A 21,205-nucleotide genomic window follows, 5' to 3' on the forward strand; every position below is an offset into this window, starting at 1 on the left:
GTGCTTGGGGTTGTAGAAAGAGCTGGGAAGGAGGAGAAATTCCCCATCGCGGAGGGACTACTGTATATTTTCATAAATAGTATATACAGAAACAGTTTCTGGAAGTTATGTTATTCTCCAACAATCCAAAAACTCTTATGTAGAGCTATTGTAAGTAGCACAGAGTTGGCCCACCTCTGGTTTGCAAATGTATCCGAATTACAAAACACTTAGAAATTCCACTGGCTTCATAAAAGGAATCTCTCTACTTTCCCATTTAACCTCGCTAATTTTTGGAATAATGCTTATGTTGAACATTTCAAACCACACTCGATTAAACTTTAATAGGCAATGCTGTTATCATTTGATACCAACAAGATGCACTCATGTACTTCAAGCCATTTTTATTAGAAGTCTCTTCAAGGAAAAAGAAACACAGAGATCCTTTGCAAGTAAGAATTCAGAGTCAATTTACCTGAAAACAGGTATGAAAAACATCTTCTATTAAAATCAGACACAGGATAGAAACAGTGCATTTTTTTTAAAATACCACTGGTGATAGACAAGTCTTCCATTGTAAATGGCATCAAAATCATTACTGATTTCACAGCAAAGCTGCATGCACATTTAGTTTATAGTAAAAAGCCTTGGAAGTATCAAGCTTTTGCCATGAAATTTGCAGAAGTAAAGGTACGCAGCGTAAAGATGTTTCTTTTGCCATCCTATTGATATTTCTCCATATTAAATATACACACACTTTAAAAATTTGACTGGTAAATCATAATATTATTCATAAAATGTTTGCTTCAGTTGCTAATTTAGCAGAAATGCACTATCCAAGTGTGCTTATATTTTGGAGGAGAAATTAACGAAATTATTGGTGGAAAAGGGATAAGTTGATTTAACATGATTTTTTTCCCTTAAAAAAAATCAACAAAAAATGGCTCTGTACAAAAAAAAAGAAATATTTGTACAAAATGCTATAAGCCTACAAATTTATGAGATCTGTCCTTTACCACAATAGAAATGCAGTAAAAGATTTTCTGTTTTGCCTTTTGTAAGGTGCCAGCAAAACCAAACCTGGACTGCTTTAGGTAACATCATAGATACGTTAAGTCCTGTGTTTTTATCACCTGCTACTGCTGTCTATATTTGCACACACACACACACAAAAATATTGCCTTCAATATTTTATACCGTTCCAAATATGAAACTTCATCCACATGTACTAATTTTCCTTTTTGTGTCCTTGTTTTAATGCTATATTTCTAAAAAGAAAATACAGTTCCGGTCAACTAGCCAAAAAAATAGCATCATATAATACTTTGTGTAGATTTATCCAACTCTATGGTGACTGTGCTACAATAAACAGAATATAAACATTGCTCTTTCATTACTGAATTTTCATGTCATAAATGAATTAGACTTTACATACTCTATTGCACTTTCAACATATTTTTTATAAAGCAGATATTTATTCATTGTTAGTTTGCTTCATAATGATTCATGATTTTCCAGTATTTCTTTCCTAATGTCAAATAGCAGACATAATTTCCTTTCTGTGAGTTCCAGGAGTTATAAATAGGTGTTAAGTACAGGATACAGGTTGTACTTACAAATATGATAGTGCTCCCTCTTTTCCTCTAGAGAGATTTGTGTGTTGTTAACTACATTAGAGTCATCCTGTGGAGACATGCACACATGTCTCTCCAGTTAATTTAAGAAATTAATTACATGAACATAGAAAGTACATCCATCCAACTCAAGTTTCCTGTAGTTGCACATATCAATAGCATATGACACATTTTCCCTACAGAGACAGCACTGTGTTGAGAGCTTCTGATTCTTCCTACAAAGAGATTCAAATTTGTACTTTATATATTAATACGTGCGGGTGCAGGAAATGTAACTCACACTTCTGTACTTACTAAATTCATGTCCAAAGCTGTTACTGTTTTGGAAAAAAATATTTAAACCAATTTATGGCTCTCACTGGCCCAATTCTAATAAAATGTCTTATGAGATACAACTGGAAATCATGGCTTATGAAGTATTCTAGCATCAATGCTCCTTTTGATTATTTCTGCTTAAAATTTTACAGGCATTTTGCAGATATTGCAATATACATTTGAAAAAAATCTATTTTTAGTACTAATTGTATCTTGCAAATGGGTAAAAGAAGAGGCAAACTTGTGACACAGCAAACTAACAGCAACATACATTTGCTGAGCTACAAACGTGATAACTCAAACAAAAAAAGAAGGAAACCCATTAAAATGTAATAAATTGCAACCTGTTCTATGTATTAGGTGATCATAGATTTTTTTTCATAAGGATATTATTGCAATTTCCCCCAAATGGTAACGTTTTGAAGTGCCATGCTATTTCTTCCATTAAGCTTTTTATATGCGCTTTCCAAATTGGCATTGCCAAACAAAAATTAGGCGTAAAAATATGTATTTCGCATAGAACTAATTCCTCTTGTTTCACAAAAGCTCAGGGATTCCATTTTAGCTGCTGAATAATACTGCTGGCTGGCAGATGAGATGAAGATGGTGAAGATGAGTAGCATGATTTCTACCTGGATTTGCAAAGCAGGAAAACTGAAGGCTGGTGTAGGATGTTTTCTAGCACTTTTTATGCAGATGTGTGGCAGAGATGCAGCATAAATAAGAAAGGAACAAAATCAAATAATCATTTCACAGCCTCTTGACATAGTTTCCAGGGAAAGTACCAAAATATTTTGTTCTTCTGGAGGTTCCTGAAAGTAGAAGTAATATATGAAACATGGCAGCAAGAATAACATATTCATGCTCTAAAGACAGTCTTTACATTTCATTTTAGGATGGTTCATGAATATATTTAATACCATCCCAATAGGAAAATGCGTACTACGGTATTGCATTACATAGCCACAGAATTTAAGTTAAGTTATAATACTGTAGCCATGAAAAATATAATCACGGTAGATAATGTAATACTGTCATAATAGGTTTTACTGAATAACTTCCACTGCTGAAAAGAGAAATCAAAGTCAAACATTAAAATATATCTTGTCTGTTATAACACCAAAGAAAACTTCTTAATTATGTACTCTTTTCTGAATAGGGGCTTGTCAGGAAGTAGCAGTCAAATTACAATTTCAAATATTAGGCTTTGATAAAATATTGAATCAACCATTCATTTGCAAATAAAACAACTTATCAAATGAATGCTCTATTAAGTATTTTCATTCCATCATAGCAGTTTTCTTATGCAGGCATTTTGTACATCAGATTCAATAGGAAAAAGGGAATCCCTAATATTAGTAGGAGAAAGTTCTCTCAGTTTATGAGTGCTTCATGTGAGAATGATACTTTCTCCATCAATTTTAATGGAGAAATTTACTATGTCAAGGTTTAGGACATGGTGGCGGCAAACATTTGCAAAGTCTCATAATATGGTTATCTTTATAGTGCAGGAAATTGCGCGCACACAATATAGGCAGATCTCATGCGGTATAGATTTTTCTAATCAGTTCCTCATGCTTAGAACTGGGCACCACAAACATCATTTATTGCTGGATATCCTCTAATATTAGATGGTAGATCCAAATGTGTATGAAAGATGGCACAATGATGTTTGATTTAGGGAACACACCAAAAGAAAAATATTTGCTCTGGTATAGGAACTATAATATTTGCAATAAGATCTGGAAATCTTGCAAATATTATATTGCAGAATTGCAAGGTAGGGGTGATTATATTACAGGTGAAAGAATCAATGGTATATGATACAAGATTTTGGGGAACATCTCAATATTTTTATGACTGGCAAACTAGACATAATACATGCAATACTGCAATAATTCTAAATAAAATTTTGCCAGTTGTAATAAACCAGAGGGTTCCCTAATATGTTACCCTGCTGGGTAGAAATTCTGAGATTGCAGGAATAATTCAGATTGAAGGCCTCATGTTGGAAAGGCAAATGGTATTATAATCCTATTAAAGGCACTATTAAAATTATGGAAAACATACCCACAAACCATCCATCATCACATTTTTCCATCACATCAATGACATCTCCCTCTCTCAGCTCCAATTCATCTTCGTTCCTAGGAGTATAGTTATACAGAACCTGAAACCTTAAACAGGACAAATGGATGCATTTAAAGAAAAAAAAACCAGCTTGCATTTTTGCTATGCTAAAGCAGGTTGCAAAATAATTCTTTGAAGATAAAAATAAGCCAGGCTAAAACTGAAACCAGTGATAGATAGAAAGACCCCTATTGAGTAATGCATGAATTGTTAAAGCATAATAGTTTTTATTTCAGTTTAAATAAATGGGCTGTAAATCCAAATAGGTGTTGTTATAATCATGTTTAACTATTTGACACACTAGCAAAGCATATGACATTTACCAGTGTTCAAAACATACATTTTATATAATTTTTTTGAAAAAAAAAAGTATGTTTGGGCAGTGCTTCGGATTCAGTTTCTGAAACCTGCTTTGGAGCATGCAGGAGTATGATCATAGGACTTGTTTGCAACTTAGGACTTGACATGCAACTTATTTAAGAAGTCACATTTTTCTTCAATCACAGTGCAGCTGTGTGCTGCAAAGGACCTTTGGAGAACTGAAATTTGGAATGCTTCACATCTCAGTATGGAAAAAGTGGGAAAATAAATGTCAGCCCTGTGAGCTAAAAGGGAAGATAGTCTAGGAAATCTCAAAAGTACTTCCCTAAAGGTGGAACATAATATGCACTATATAGTTGTTATATTTAGTGCAGATCTTCATATTCCCATGTGCAATCTTACAGCCTTTCAGCCTTGCAATACCATCACCCTTCCCAGTATGATGGCATTGCAATGCTGATTTCCCTTACAATTTCCAGCAGCTCCAGCCAATATTGCTAATGAGGGATGCTGGGAGCTGCATTTCACAACATCTGATGGCATTCCTTCCCTCCCTTACAGCTTGGTGAGGAGAATTACGACATAATTGGATGAAGCCGATTATCTATGCCCTTAACAGTCAGGATTCAGTCCTGACTACAGCATGGAAACTGCTTTGGTCACGCTGATGGATGATCTCTGGCGTGCCCGGGATAGGGGTTTATCCTCTATCCTGGTGCTCCTTGACCTCTCAGTGGCTTTCAATACCATCGACTGTGGTATCCTTCTGCACCAACTGGAGGGGTTGGGAGTGGGAGACACCGTCTTATGGTGGTTCTCCTCCTCCCTCTCCAGTCGGTCACAGTCAGTTAGTGGAGGGGTGGGTCAGAGATCGACTCCTAGGTCCCTCCCTTGTAGAGTTCCTCAGGAGTTGGTCCTCTCCCCCCTGCTATTTAATATCTACATGAAACCGCTGGATGAGATCCTCCAAGGGCATGGGGTGAGTTGTCATCAGTATGCTGATGATACTCAGCTATACATCTCGACCCTGTGTCCACTCAGTGGAAGTCTGGAGGCTGTTAGGATCTGGATGGATGCTAACAGGCTCAAACTCAATCCCGACAAGACGGAATGGCTGTGGGTTCTGCCTCCCAAAGATACCTCCATCTGTCCATCCGTTACCTGGGGGGGGGGAAAGAACTTTTGACCCCCTCAAAGAGGATCTGCAAGTTGGGTGTTCTCCTTGATCCAGAGCTGACATTGGACCATCATCTTTCAGCTGTGGCAAGGGGGGGCGTTCGCCCAGGTTCACCTGGTGCACCAGTTGCGACCCTATCTGGACAGGAAGTCTCTATTCACAGTCATTCATGCCCTTATCACTTCAAGGTTCGACTACTGCAGTGCTCTCTACATGGTGCTATCTCTGAAGAGTGTTTGGAAACTTCAAACCATATTTCTCCAGCACTCCGTGGACTGCATTGGCTGTCGATTCAATACTCAATTCAAAGTGTTGGTTATGACCTATAAAGCCCTACACGGCATTGGACCAGATTACCTCTGGGACTGCCTTCTGCCGCATGAGTCCCAGCGACCGGTTAGGTCCCACAGAGTTGGCTTTTAAATGTTATTAGTGTTTTAAAAGTTTTTTAACTATATTAAATGGTTTTTTTTAAGATATGTGTATTGTATATTGTTTTGATATGTTGTGAGCTGCCCCAAGTCCTCGGCATACAAATCCAATAAATAAATAAATGATCCTAAGTACTTGGAAAATATACTAAAAAGATCTCAATGGTGATGAGTAAATTTCATACAAATATTAAAAAATAATTTCATTAATTCTGTTTGTCTTCTGATTACTCCTCTTTCTTAGAAAATGATTATTTTATTGCTTTTTAAATATAATAATATTTGCCCAAGAATATCATTTTTCTTCTTCAAGGCAGAATATATCTCATGAAAGTTCCGCATTACCTGATAAAATTTAAAGTATATTATTTGGTAATGGGAAAATATGTCAACTTTATTCCTACCTGTTTAGCTCATTTGTTTCATGGGTTACAGAACAACAGAGTTGAAAGGGATCTTGAAGATCTTCTAGTCCAAATCCTTGCTTAAACAGGAAACTCTACACCATTTCTTTGAGCTCCAAGAGCAAACAATCTAAGATCCCCACAGGACTGGAGGTCTTGAATTCTTGCTCTCACAAACAAGTTGCTCAACATTATGGTACTTGTATTCTTATATATCTTCTCTATTTAAAATTTCATGGCCACTAATTTATATATGTATTTTATGTTGCTCTCTTATGTTATTTTTCCCTTGTATTTTTGGAAATGCTAGCTTTTCTTCAAGAATGTTAACAATTCCCTTTCCTTATAAATTTGCCAGCAGTCAATAGCCATGTTACTCTTCTTTATTTAATGATGGCGTGTACTCTAGAAGTAAATTTTGTTTCTTGTTAGGTAACACTATTTGCTAGATAAAAATCAAATTAAAAATATAACATTTTAAAAATATTTTTGTAAGTAATTATATTATATTATCCAATGCTCAATTGTATACATTATAAAGAAGCACCTGCCCATTCACTGCTAATTCACTGCCTCTAGAAAAATCTCTGAGGTCACAGCAACTGTACATCTGCCCAGTTGGAAATAATCCCTCTTCGAACACAATGGATGGTGCTTATGAGTGGAAACAAAGGATTGCATTGCTAGTTCCTAAATAAATGTTCTTGCTTAATGGCATTATATGACCTCTTAGCCTAACTTGAGGATAAATGGAGAGAGGAAATAATATTCTACAAATTTGAGTTCCTGGAGATTGGACAGAAATAAAAGTAAAATAATGCCAATTAAAAATATTTCATTTTTCAGTTTCTGCCACAGATATAAACTACTGAGAAGGGAAAAATGAATATATTCATTTTTCAGTAGAGGACCCATTCTCCTACTTCCTAACAAATCGTATTGTACAAAGTCCTAAGGGCTTTGTGACAGGATGTTGTGGAGGGTTATGACCTTTGGTCAATAAAGAATCTACTTAGTTACAAACAGATATACTTTATTTGTTGTAGCAGCCAATTACTCTTTCTGTTTGTTCATGGCACAATGAGTTGGAAAATTTGGAACTTGTTCTGAATGAGTCACCAGCAGTTGAGTTCAGAGTAAAAGATGCTTTCATTTTAAATAGAATAAAATAATTTACGTTGGTAATGTCTAAATACAGATATTATACTCTAAATGTTTAGTATCTTTACTTCTCTTATTCTAAACATTATGTGTAGTGTGTCAACTGGGAGTATTAAATATTGCTTCTCTGCAATACATTGCAAATTTGGCCTTTGCCAATAATTATTTAAATAATATGTGTGTGTTCCAAGTCTCACTTCAGAACAAAAAATAAGAATCTTACTTATATACAATATATTGTAAGATTATGATAGATATATAAACTACCTTCAAACGAAGGCTCTTCTAGACAAAAATTCCTTGTAACATTCAGATCAAGTCAGACCTTATTGAACAGCTGATGCAATTACAGAGGACCCTAATCCTAACTCCAACCCTAACCCTAACTTCTGCTTTATTGCAATATGTCCTGGAATCTTCTTACTACAGTTGTGAACTATTATGTCAAGGTAAGTAGAAATTCCTTTGGCTTGACATCAAGCATTACGTGGATTTCAAAAGTTGCTGAAGTTGGGATTTTAAAAGGCTATTTTTTCCCCTTTTAGCTCCCAAATCCACCAATCTCCAGTCTGGATAGTTATCCAAAGGTTATTTTTCAAGGAGCATGTTGAAAATTCTTGGACTGAGGTATGGCCCACTTTCTGATGATTATGCTTGGTTTAACTTTGGTTTCTCCTTTTAGGACAGTATCCAGTCAGGGGTGGATTGTGGATCCTTTTGTTCCCCGTTTGCGAGGGGTGCAAGCACGCAGCAATAAAAAAATTGCTTCTGTGCATGCAAGATGGTGGCACCCACGGACCAGCACCGAAAGAACTGGCTCCATGACATCATTGGCTTACTAATGGTTCTTAAGAACCAGTTAGAACTGGTAAGAATCCACCTCTGATACCAGCATATTCAATTTTCAGGGAATCATATTGCAAGGCAGTTTGATAAAGCTCTGTGAATGTTGTTGTATTTGATCCCTTAGCATAGCACGCTACCTTAATTTTCTCTAGACAGCTTGCTTCTTCTTTAGTTCAACATTACCATTGTCTTTGGCACCTAATGAAATTTTAAACTTTTTGTGGTTTGGCTTGTGGTCGCTTCCCTTTGAATAGAATTGTGCAAAATTCACCAGTTTGAGAAGAGCGACTATTCTGATGATCTTTGGGACTTTTCACTCCTTCTTCAGATTACAAGGTCCCAAGCAGTTTGGTTGTGTCCAGAATGCTATTCCAGGACACCATGAATCACTTGCAGAAATTATTTCCATTTTAGGCCAGTTTTGGGGCAAAGTTTTTTAAAAAATGGAAAGTTTTTATGTGGTTGGATTGAGGATGAAATATAATATTCTCGAGATCTCTGGAATGGTCTGTGCCCAATTGATGAAGTTTGAACATCCCTAGTTTGGATTTTATAAGAGCTCAATGTGTTCAAAAACATTGTGAATGGATGGAAATATGGATTATGGGTGCATGTATGCATCATGGTAAGAGAGAAGAGCACATAAGACTTTAGTTCAACCCCATTTCTGTATCCTTGGGATGATATATGGTTTCTAGGATGACAATTTCTCCCTTTTGCCCAGTTAGAAATTTAACACTGTTATTTAAAGAAGAATGTGAGTAGATGAAAATACTTACGGTTCCCCCCCACTGTCATGAGCAAACACAGGGCGCTGTGGCTGAAATGAAATGAGTTGAAATGTAGTAAGAGTATACACTATAATCAATTAATTTAGCACAGTCTTCCATAATAGTCAGCTCACTTAGTGCTTCAATACATTCCCTGATTTAGGGGTTGCATTAAAAACAAGTTTTCTCAACAATAGGTAAAATACAGTTTGGAATATACACACCTATGGGGAGACATGTATTGTACAGGCCAATTTTAGCATAGGCCCATATTCTATTTGGTCTTATTTAGAAAAAAAAATCATCTGATTAAAAGATTGAGACTAAGAAAGAAACATTTCTCCAAGGACTTTTCCATTGTGCAAGCCTCTTTATCCTTTTCAGCCTAAATCTTGCCATGCCAAAGAAAGCAGATAAGTTTTAGCTTCGGTGTTTTCAAACACCATTAGTGTTACAGAGATTACATCAGCATTAAATAAGCAAATAGCAAGGAAAAAAAACCAGTTTCATTACAATTCAAATGCTTTTCATTAACAAGAAGCAGCCATTAGTGATGACTGGTCAGGAGGATAACATTCTTAGACAAGTGCCTTCTCAAAAAGATTTTGCTATGCTCCCTGGCCCTGAGAGGTTTTGTGTATTTGCTTAAGGACTCCTGAAGCTGTTTATCAAAAAATATGTGTGAGTAGGTTCCACCCATTTAGTCATTAACCCATGGACAACACATTCCTTGAAAAGTTATAGAAAATGGACTTGATCACTCAAAAGTTCAGTTAAGGTTAAGATAAAGGTGGACATTTGACAAATACAAATATGAATTTTTACGATCCATTTGTTTCCCTTACCCCAATCTATAATTTAAGAGAATAGCCCTTAAGATATATTTAGATAACCTCTCTGAAGTTTCATTATGAATTAAGATGACACAAATGTCAAATCTACATTTTGTTTCAAAATGATTTTGGCACAGTCAGAATTATAAACTAAATCAGTGTTAAATATATATGGATTTCAACTCCCAGAATTCCCCAACCAGCATGAGAGTTGAAGTCCACGCATCTTCAAGCTCTCAAGGCTCAGAAATACCGAACTAAATCATATGCTATACTCCTGGTAGCTGTTCAAAGTATGAATACATCTTAATAAATTATTGAGTCAAGTTGTGAATCACTGTTTTCTGTATCTAAACTATGCAGACATGGATTATGCAATTTCTAAAATTACTTCAAACTTCTACTTACTGCTATAGGATAGAGTTTAGTTACTTGTTTTCATTTGGAAAAAAAGGAATGCTTAGAAAAAAACTAGATTCTACCCAAATATGTTTAATTCAGATATATCAGAGAACATTGTAGTCTCCTCTGATTTCCACTCAATAACATACATTAACTGAAACTTGTTTTATAAAAGACAACAGTTTTGATTTGTTATATTATATAAACTACAATTTATAACAGTGAAAACTGTTATAAAGAGAACCATTCTTTAATTTTTAAATTATGATTAGAAAACACGTTGCTAGAGAGAAAAAGAATGCAGCATTTATTCTAATTTTTCTATTAGCAGCTGTCTGGAGAAATTAGAAAGCAGTTTAAATGTTGTTTCAACATTTCCTGAATGGGAAATGCTACAATGTTATTGCATGAGATTCAGAGCTTGCAGACATCAGAAGTAACTCAAACTCCATTGATTTTGGAATGATTCCTGAATCTAAGTTTTATGCATTTGCCACTAAGTGCGTGCTAGAGCCCAAGAGTTTAACGCATGTGTTAAAACATTCTCCATATGCAAATAATAATGCAAACAAGTGAGTCAGTCAGTCAAACAAGCTTGAAAATAAGTTAATGATCACAGGCTGTTTATAAAAAAATGCATTACATTTAAAAAAAATATTAGTACACACGTGGAATTGTCTTGTGCCTGTATTTCATGACTAAGTGCTTATTCTTTTGACTATGTAGCATTATAGATTTGCATTCAAAAATGTGCCTTGGAATGCACAGGAGTATGAATATAGACCTACATGCAACATCTTATAGCAGCTGTGCCTTTTCTTGTGACTGCATACACGAGAGAACTAAAAGTAATTTCTTGAAAGTTAAAATATGTTAGATTTGTTTATGTTTCATAGATATCTAAGCCATATAGTTATATGTTAACATATATATTTATTTTAGAAGATGCTCAGACGAATAATGTTTATCATTATAGGGTGACTAGCAAGTATTATTTAAAGCCCCTAAAATCTTTTAATAAGAAAGATCCTGACACTTTTCCATCAATGCTACTGACTGTTCCCAGATGAAAGGTGTGGTGCTTAAAACAAAGGATATTTTATATATCTGACCTAAGCTCTTCAGAATATTTTTCATATTTATTCTGATGGTTTGTTTCCCAGAGAGCTGCAAAGAAGGTAGCGCAACCATTGGAACCCAGGTATATAATGGATAGATATTAGTTTGCATCAGTTACATAATTTAATCAATATTTGAGAATTGTTCTATCAAAAGTACAATGGAGTAGTCAAAAATAGAGAGCAATGAGTAATCTACAATGGTTAATAGCTATGAATATAATTAAAAAGACTTAAGGCTTCATACCAGATGAAATTGGTGAGGAAGTTCTGCTTAATATTAGCTTTACAGATATATATGTAATTGTACATCCATTTAGTTGGATATTGTTACAACACTCAGCAATTTTTAAAACCCATTCACTTCAATCAGCGTCAATCTGGAATTCATTTATAAATGAACATATAAAAACTATGATCCATTCAAGTCTCAAAATTTCTTTTCATCTAAGAAACGTCTTCAGAACACTTCTGGAGAAGCACCTTGGATGAGAAGTGAAACGTCTTCAAAGAAAAAAAAAAGCAAGAGAGTCCAATTGCCTTTTTAAAAGCACCTTTGAGACAACCATGACCTGGATAAGAATCTCCACAGGCAATGGCTTATTCATTACCAGTGTTAACACCCACATAACTAAAAGTGTTAGGTTGTTTCATCTGAACAACATTGTTTTCTTCTTTCTCATCTTTTCTATGAAATTCAAACAAACAAATCTTACCAGAGAAAACAGAAAATTTGATAGATTTAATATTTGGCTTTCACACAAAATGTGTAAATTACACTTTTATCTATAATGAGACAGTCATGTTACTAAGACAAAACTGCAATTTGAGAAAGATGTATGTTTTTAAGCATATACATTATGCATGGAAAAGCTAAAGCAAACAGCAACTCTAGGAAAAGCGATGCTATGAGAAAGCATGTTAACAAATCAACCCAATACATGTTGCTATAGCAGCATAATATTTTGAAAACAGGGTCATGCAATTGAAAACAAAAAACAATAACTTAAACTTTATGGAACCCATGAAAGATACAAAGAGGCTTCCTTATGTAGCCACTGTTAATAATCTCATAAGTAAAACACTTTGAAACAAGAGGAGTTATTTACAAGGCTGGAAGTTACATACAAATTTGAGTAGCTAAAGATGTGCTTTTTAAAAGGATGATTTAATGTAATAGCTACTTTAATAGGGTACCATGGCTTTCACACTGTTACCATTCAAAACATTTTCAACAGCAGAACAACAGAAAGACCATTAGAATTATTTGATTGTGTGAATTCAACATCCCGTAACCAGTTCTAAAGACTTTATGCTAGGGGGAAACCTGGTAATACCTAACAGGCCACGTAGTATCATACCCTATGTGAATAGTTGTGCCCTCTGACAGGTGAGCCACAAGACCTCCTAGTCAAAGCAGGGCTACGAGGAGGTTTGCCGATGACAGAGATGCCTCTTTTTAAATCAGCCTAGAAAAACCATAAACACTAGTCAATTCATCTAAGCATCTAGATGGGCAATCTCCTGCAGTTTCGTTCCTGCAAGCTGGGAAATCATATTTTTTTTCATTTCCAAAGCACACAAATGGCATGCAGAACTGTTAACCTGAAAATGACTGCTTATATCTTATATTTACTTTTAAAAAGAGAATCCTTAGCATCCCAAATTCATGAAACCTATACAACTGGACTGCTTTTCAAATATTCCAGGGATACTTGATTTGATCAGTTGTGCAGATAACACTGGAGGACAATCTAAGGCCAATCTACTGCTAACACTTCACATCCAGAATGAAAAAAATAAGGTACCACAAACATATCAGTAAAAATCTAAGTATGTGCTTTACATGTATACATATATATCCTTCAAGCTTATGAAATGTTAAAGCTAAGTGTGTTGCAGATTTAATATTTTTGTGATCACTGAAAGTTCAAAATAGAAGTTGTCTTTGAATTTAAAAAATATATATTTGGCAATTTCTTAATGGTACTGCAACAGTTCTTGCATGATGTATTGCTATTAAATGCTGACAATAGGACTTTGGGTGCATTAACAGTTGGTCTCTAACTTTACAATGGGCAGTTTTATGGTATGGTGAATTATTTTCACTTTAAAACTATTTTGACTCTTTTGTCCTTTTCATCTATACATTAATCTAGGATTGCTGTTTATCTCTATCTTTATCATCTATCAATCATCAATCATATATGTTTCTATCTATCTATCTATCTATCTATCTATCTATCTATCTATCTATCTATCTATCTATCTATCTATCTATCTATCTATCTAATCTATGAAATACAGTAACATTAATCCAAGAAGAGACTGTGTGATGTTCTTTCCTATTATGAATGAACCAGCCATGAAGTTTATTAATTGTCTCTATCACTTGCTTATGCCTAGAGGGCTCCCTAGATTGCTTTTCCATTTATCTCAAGAGATAAATGCTCACAGTGGGAAGGATTGCATATTGTGATGTTGCTTTTAGGCTAGCTGCATATTGATTCATTTATTCTTGATTTCTGATGGCAAGACCAATTAGAGGGACAGATCCAAATAATTCTAAAAAATGCTAGTGCATTTCTTTAATATAGTATTAAAGAAATGGATTTTAGAATATGTGCTTAATAATGTCTTCAGAATTTCAGAACCTTCAAAGTCTACATTGGCATTATTGGAAGCTCTAGTAATGGGACTTATTAGGTAGATGTCTTGGCCATGAAAGTTCATAATTTTTAAGGTTTTTAAAATATATTTTTATTTAGTGCATGGCATCTCAACAGGTCATGAAATCACTGATGTGCAAATTGAGTTTAAATAAAGTATCAGCAAATTGTTTGTGTGTGATTTTTTAAAAGTTGATTTAATAGACTTTGAATACGATCATAATAAAATTGAGATAAGAAATTGATTAAAATTGGGAAACTTTGCCAGATATTGTGTTCCAAAAATGGACCTGTGATAATCCCAGTATCTTTATTTCAGTGAATCTTGGATTGGTGCAAGGTAATTTCAATATATTTAAAACATTCATCTAAAACTTGATTGCATGCTTGCAGCATTAAATATTAGTTGCAAATTCTAATTTTAATAATAGGTTAACCTCCAGGCTTTCCATTTGTCAAGCAGTTGAGAAGACATGCAGTATTTTCATACTTGGCAGGCACTATTACCTTTAGCTTGGATGATTTTTTCTCTTGTCTGTATGAGAGTTTGGAAAGGATTGGGGGTGAATGGGTAGCAGTGGCCTTGGAAAACGTAGAGAGAGATTCAGGAAAAGATGCTTTGGCTGAATGAAATGGAGAACTAGAAGCAAGGCAGGAAGGAGAGGTAGAAGGTGCTTTCATCTCATAGGAAAGTGATGCTGGCTTAAACATTTAAAGAGAGACAACTGTAATTCTGTGGAACAGCAATTACAAAGGGAGAGATAAAAAAAGAAGAATATACACCCCCATCAGTAAAAGGAAAGGTGGCCCTACCTGGCCCAACTGCTAAGTATGTTGAGATGATTTAGTTAGTATAAGAGTGTATGAGTCAGATTATACCTGAAACAAAGATAGGATCCTCAGGCTAAACTTTCTTGAACAGCAGGTTCCACTCCCTTTTCTTGAGAATACAGTACTGTACTTGCAAGTTACTTTTTGGAAACAATTCATACCTAAATACAACCTGCAGTGAGGCTATTCAGTTGTTTATTGCAGCCGTAGACCAGTATGAGCAGACTGCTTTATGAATGTATTTAAATATAATCTATTTTAGTAGATCATAAAGTTTAAGACAAGGTACATTTACTGTATAAAATAACCGAACAAAATCTGTAAAAGTCCTTGGATGGAGCCTATGTTTGGAATTACATTAAAAAAAGAAACCACAGACCTGCAATACAACCACACCATGCCCACAAAAGCATGATCATGGCTTATGAAAAAAACAGTTTGGAAGATCAATAATTCAAACCAAGAACACTTGTGTTATTCTTGTTTCTGTTTTCCAAGCAAGGGTCTGGAGTGTATTCAGTCATAAAGATAGGCTGATGAAAAGATCTGCAGAATTTATAACTTCCTAAACAAAACAGAAGCTACTGCTGGTCTCATAGAAAGCCTCATTTAGACACTGCAAATTATACCAGTATTTGTGGTATAAAATCACAAGTCACAATATCTACTCTATGAAATCAAAACACTATTTAAAGAAGAAAAACATCACCCCACCTACAGAAAACTTTAGATTTCCTGCCAGGAACATGAAGTTTATATGCCATTGAGGCACTTCACCTCTTTCATGCACCAATCAGGAAACAAGATGAGTGACATACTTTCCCAAAGACTAAATCTGGGGAACATCATCCTTATTTTTTCCTGACTGTTCAAGGGGGGGGGGGGCTTGATATTGCTGAGCAGCAGAGGTTATGACTGTTTTGGGAGATAGGTTCTAACTTACCTCGCTGCTGGTTTGCTTTTTCCCACGCCACGTGGCTGCGCGTGCATTACGCACCATGTGGCTGTGGGCGTATGTGCAGTGCTGAAAACCCGTAAAAAAATCCCCCCTTCCAAAAAACCCCTGAAAACAAGAGTTTTCAGGCATGAACGGTGCCAGAAACTCGGCTTCTGCACATCCGCAGAAGCAAAAATCAGCAAAATAAAATAAAAATTAAAACCCCCCCACAGATGGTAGCATCCAGAGATGGGCACCAATAGAACTGGTTCCATGACGTCACCAGCAGTTCTCTACCAGTTCTATAGAACTGGTGTGAACCAGGATAAACACACTTCTGGACTGTTTCATCTCCAACATTTAAGAAGTAATTTTCTAAATTATCTTTAATAGGTCTGAAATAAACAATATGAACAATGCATCACCCAGCAAGCTAATTGAGGCATTTAAGGGAGTTACTGAACTGTTTTTGAACAGGAAGAGAGCTTATTTTTGAATAGTAGGAACCAACATGTTACATAATTTATGTAACATGTCATTGGATGTTAGTGCAGCATGTTTCTTTTTCTGTTATTTTTTTCTGTATTTATTTATGTATATTCCGTCTTTATTATAAATAACTCAAGGTGGCAAACATTTTTCTGTTTGCTGTGATTCCTGTTAAAATAGGGTGTTTTATTTAAAATGAAATTTATATTTGCCACCACAATAAGATATTAAATGCATCTTCTGGTTTGATGCAAAAAATTTTGCATCTTCTGGTTTGATGCAAAAATCCTTCTAGGTACTGCTTGTCATCCTTGGAAAGAGTCATCACTGCTGGTAAAAGCCAGAGTTAATAGTATGTACAGTAGTTGTTTTGAAAATGTTAAGAAGCAATCAGCTCATCTCCAAAAAGAATTTAAGAAGGAACATTGTATATTAGTATGCTTAAATTGTTCTTGAAAATTGCAACGTGTAGTAGAAAGCCTCATGCCAAAACAAATACACTAAACAAAAGGACTAATGGTGTAAGTACAATAAAACATTATTGTACAATGTTTAAATACCTCTTTTTTAGTATCTGCGGAACTGCTGTCTTCAAAAGTTATCATAGCCTGTCTCTTATTTGCTACTGATGATGCTAAATGGTCAGGGTTTGGCTCTTCCTCTATATGAAGTCTTGCCAAGTCTTCAGGCATCTCAGGGTCACCTCTGTAGAAACTTAAATCTTTACTTTTGGACTGTTCCTCTTGAATGATTGACAGCAGCTCCTCACAGAGTTCCTCCTGTTTGACAACCTCTTTTAGTGTTTTGGACAACAGGTCTTCTTTGGACAGGGAAAGGGTAGGCCCAGCTATATTTTGCATTTCTGGAACAGGATTTGAGGGGCTTTTCTTTTCCTTGATAGTGGGGATTTCTTTCATCCCTTTCAAATGGTTCCACTCAAGCTTATGTCCATGGTCATGAAAATGGGTTACTGGAGGAGGTGATATGCAAGTAGATGAAGGAAGTGGCTTGGGTGAGGATTCAGGGAACACATGGGAGGCCTTTGATGAGGGAACTGGAACAGTATGGCCATGCTTTATTTGAGGAGTGACATTATCTGAGAGGTACCCTGTCCTCTCTAAGCCTGGTGAAGGTAGAGAGTAAAATTCCTCTAAACCAGAAAGAAAGCTTTTAGGAAAAGGAGGAGGAGGAGAAGGTGTGCTTGAAGATGAAAAGCCAAGAGTCAGTGACAACCATTCATCAGTGATGGCCTGAAGATGTCTTATTTTAGGATCTGGATAAGAAGAGGATCTGTTTCTGGGAGGAGGGGGTGGTGCTTTGGATTCCCACTTGAGAAATAAAGGGAAAGAACAGGAATTAAAACAAGGGGAAAGACTGGGCTCAAGAAGAATGCTTTTTTAAAAAAACACCACCCTGTTAACTCCTCTTTATAGGATATTACTTGATGGGCATACATTTCGGAATTCATTAGCATATCAACCAGACAGCAGAAAGCATATCTGCAAAGAGAAACTGTCAGGTTCTTGAGGTCTGACTAAATGGCAGACATCAAGACAGATTTGAATCACCGTGTTGGTCTCATGCTAGCCAGTGACTAATGATGTGATTACCCTTCTGCAGCCTTACTGTTTTGAGAGGAGAGTGGTTCCACATAGAACAGAAATATGCAATTCAGATTGTAATAGTTGGAGATTAATCAAAATTAATTCTAGGTGCTACAAGTGTTTAAGTTCTTCACCAACTGATAAAAGAACCCTGCAATAACAGATTCAATAAATCTGTTTATACTTTGTGTTTGTACATTGTGTTTATATTCCCTGCAGCTACACAATCTATTTTTTTACTTTAAAAATAATAGCATTTTACACATTATTACATTTCTTTTAAAGATACACAGGATCCAAATGCTAGTTAGTGCATATAATAGAAAATTATTTTAAATTCAAAACTGTTTTGAAAAATATCATTATTGGCTGAATAATACAATTAAGCTGAAATATTGATTGAAGATTTCTTCTGGTAAATTAAAGGTCCTTTTGAAAGCATGGAACAGCTGGGATTCATACGTATATTGCATCAGTGGATATCCATTGCTTCAATAAATACTGAAAATGTAGTTTTTGTTATTAATTTTACAAGTTAAATCCTCATTTGAAATAAAAAAGTTTGAAATTTGTCTTAGCCTGATAGCAACATTTATATTATATATAGAATTTAGGTACCAGGGAGAACATGGGTACTTTCAATTAATTGCACAGGAAATCAAAAGTTATGATTTAATCCTTAAAATAAAATTTACCATAAATAATATAGAATGGATCTCAGCTGTCACTGAGAAACACAAACCAAACTTTTGTAAATGTTAAAAATAGTCTTATGAACATGGTGTTAATTAGCACTAACTTTAAGTCACCTAGATTTAATATGGACAATGACAGCCATGGTTCCATTTCTGCAAACAGCTGAGCAAAATTTGAAAAACAGAAAAAATATCCTCTTTTGTATTTAGTCATTTTAAATAGAAAGAATATATATATTTTAACTAGAAAGAACAATTTTAAATAGAAATATTCACCCCACAATTGCTATTAGACATAAAATTATTAAATTTCATAATATGCTATAAATACAATTTTACCACAATGAAATATTTTACTATAAAGGTATCTGTTTTGTACACTGTGTCCATCTGTTTTGTACATTGTCATTATGCATAATGCTTGTTTAGTAAGAAGTGAAGGTCAGAGATAGAGAAAACTGAAGAGCTACATTATGTTTCCATTAAGATTTGAAATCAACAATACTACATTCATTATTGGATATAAGTAGGAAGATATACACTAACTTTCTTAGTGCCAATTAAAATTTGATGCATTGCTGTTGATCCCCAATACTAGAAAAATCCATGAACAAAAATACTGTATTTTTCAGAGTATAAGATGCATATTTTTCCTCCCTAAAAGAGACTGAAAATTTGGGTGTGTTTTATACTCTGAATGTAGCTTTTTTGAAAGCTTTTTTCTCCAGCCCTAAGGAGTTGCTAATGATCTTCCTGGTTTCCTACTTCCTCGGAATAAGTTTTTCCCTCCCCCATCCCTAAGTCTTTGCGGGCTTGTTTTCATTTCTACTCCCTCTGAAAATGGTGGGATAAAATAATGTGCTGAAACTGAACAGATTAAGGACGCTAGCTAGATGAATACCTGGTAGATAGATTTCTCCCTCTAGTTTCTTCCCCCCAAACTAAGATGTATCTTATAATCTGATGCGTCTTATACTCTGAAAAATATGGTATATGTTGTATTTGCATCATTTTAATAACTATGTTTCTGCAAGAACAAAAGTATCTTGCATTAGTTACTGTTACAATATCAATTCTAGTTTGAGTTATACCTTTACTGAGAAATTTTATGAAAGTGAGAGTTAGTGCTAGAAAATTGCATAGTTGGACCAGAAATCTCTCAATTCTCTCCCTTCACAACTCAAGCATGAAAACCTCTGCTGAAGATCTAGTATTAACTTAATGGGTTTTCTTGGAGGAATCCTAAAGCAGTTATAATTCATATTAATTATTATTTCTTTTCTTTGTCACTGAAAACTATTTGTTACTTATCCAAATTGAACAATGATAAAAGATACAGGTGCCCTATGTACATGAAATCGTGCAGGCAAAACAGGTTTATGCAGTAATTTATAATGGGATGCTACTTGTTGTAGGTTATTGACTGGTGGCCTTATTTAAGATGCTAAATGCTCTTTTAGAGAAAAACAAAGAAGGAAGATATCCTGCCTAGGCACTGTAGCCATTTTGCATAGCACATTCCCAACATTCAGATTCATCATGATTTTGACTCTGATTAACAGCCTAATACTGAGTAACTGAGCTCTATATATCTGGACTTATCTGGACTTCCTCTTGGTTTCCTTTGAGGAAGCAGAAATAGTGGTACAGTGATACCTCATCTTACGAACATAATTGGTTCCAGGAGGAGGTTCGTAAGGTGAAAAGTTCGTAAGATGAAACAATGTTTCCCATAGGAATCAATGGAAAAGCGATTAATGCTTGCAAGCTCAAAATTCACCCCTTTTGCCTCATTGCTGCCGGCATTCGGATCCTTGTTGGGGGGAGGGTGAAGGGGGGGGGGGGAGAGACAGCACAGGCTGCCTGGAGGGAGCCTCGTGGGTGCATTGACATGTAAGGGAAGCTGCCTTGCGGCTTGTCAACCGGCCGCATTGGGATAGGCAACCGGCAGGCAAGGCAGCCCACCCTGGGAATCCGAAGCCTCGCTAGCCTGGGTTGAATGAGCAGAGACTCCAGTGCCTTGAGCTTGGCTGTTTTCATTAGAAGGGGAACTCTCAAAAAAAAATCCTGCTCATTTTAGATTCAAAATAAGGAAATTAGCATTTATTTTTTTCTAAAGGGGGGATTCCGGAGTTGGAAGCTTGTAGAAGAGGAATCTGACATTGCCAAGGCACCAAAAAAAAAAAAATCTAATCAAATTGTCGCCCTGAATCGTGGTGTTAATTCAAAAGCAACTCCAAATGGCTCTCCAGCTTCAGAGAAAAAAGGGGGGAGGTCTCATAATCAACCACAACTGTAAAGAACCTTTGCAAATTGGTGTTTTTGTTTTAATCACTCACGTTGGCCAGGCGCACGTACACGCCACCCAACAAGCTGCTGATTCCCCCTTTCGTTTCTTCTTTTGTTGCTTTGAAAATGCCAGACCGTAAATTGCTAGCGTTTTCACTGAGGGAAAAGGA

General features: G+C 35.4%; 2 protein-coding genes across 20 annotated transcripts in view; both read right to left on the minus strand.

Moving 5' to 3' along the window:
* Positions 1-368: 368 nt before the first annotated feature.
* SORBS2 (sorbin and SH3 domain containing 2) overlaps positions 369-21,205 on the minus strand; it is a 203,065-nt gene continuing 182,228 nt past the window's right edge. For 17 of the 19 annotated variants that reach the window (XM_070757535.1, XM_070757541.1, XM_070757539.1 and 14 more), the window contains 3 exons: positions 9,178-9,218; positions 3,999-4,105; positions 369-2,740 (listed from right to left, as the gene is read on the minus strand). In XM_070757535.1, the coding sequence (XP_070613636.1) occupies positions 2,679-2,740; positions 3,999-4,105; positions 9,178-9,218 (210 nt within the window). In that variant the 3' untranslated portion in view covers positions 369-2,678. The remainder of the gene's footprint in view (positions 2,741-3,998; positions 4,106-9,177; positions 9,219-21,205) is intronic. The other 2 variants (XM_070757531.1, XM_070757530.1) reach the window with 1 other exon arrangement.
* Positions 12,877-18,889, minus strand: LOC139170004 (putative uncharacterized protein DDB_G0290521). Its single transcript, XM_070756705.1, has 4 exons — positions 18,861-18,889; positions 17,008-17,839; positions 14,698-14,892; positions 12,877-12,990 (listed from the first exon to the last, which is right to left on the minus strand). The coding sequence occupies exons 1-4, from the start codon at positions 18,887-18,889 to the stop codon at positions 12,877-12,879; spliced, it is 1,170 nt and encodes a 389-aa protein (XP_070612806.1).

Source organism: Erythrolamprus reginae, chromosome 7 (genome assembly GCF_031021105.1).
Source record: "Erythrolamprus reginae isolate rEryReg1 chromosome 7, rEryReg1.hap1, whole genome shotgun sequence".
Lineage (NCBI taxonomy): Eukaryota > Metazoa > Chordata > Lepidosauria > Squamata > Dipsadidae > Erythrolamprus > Erythrolamprus reginae.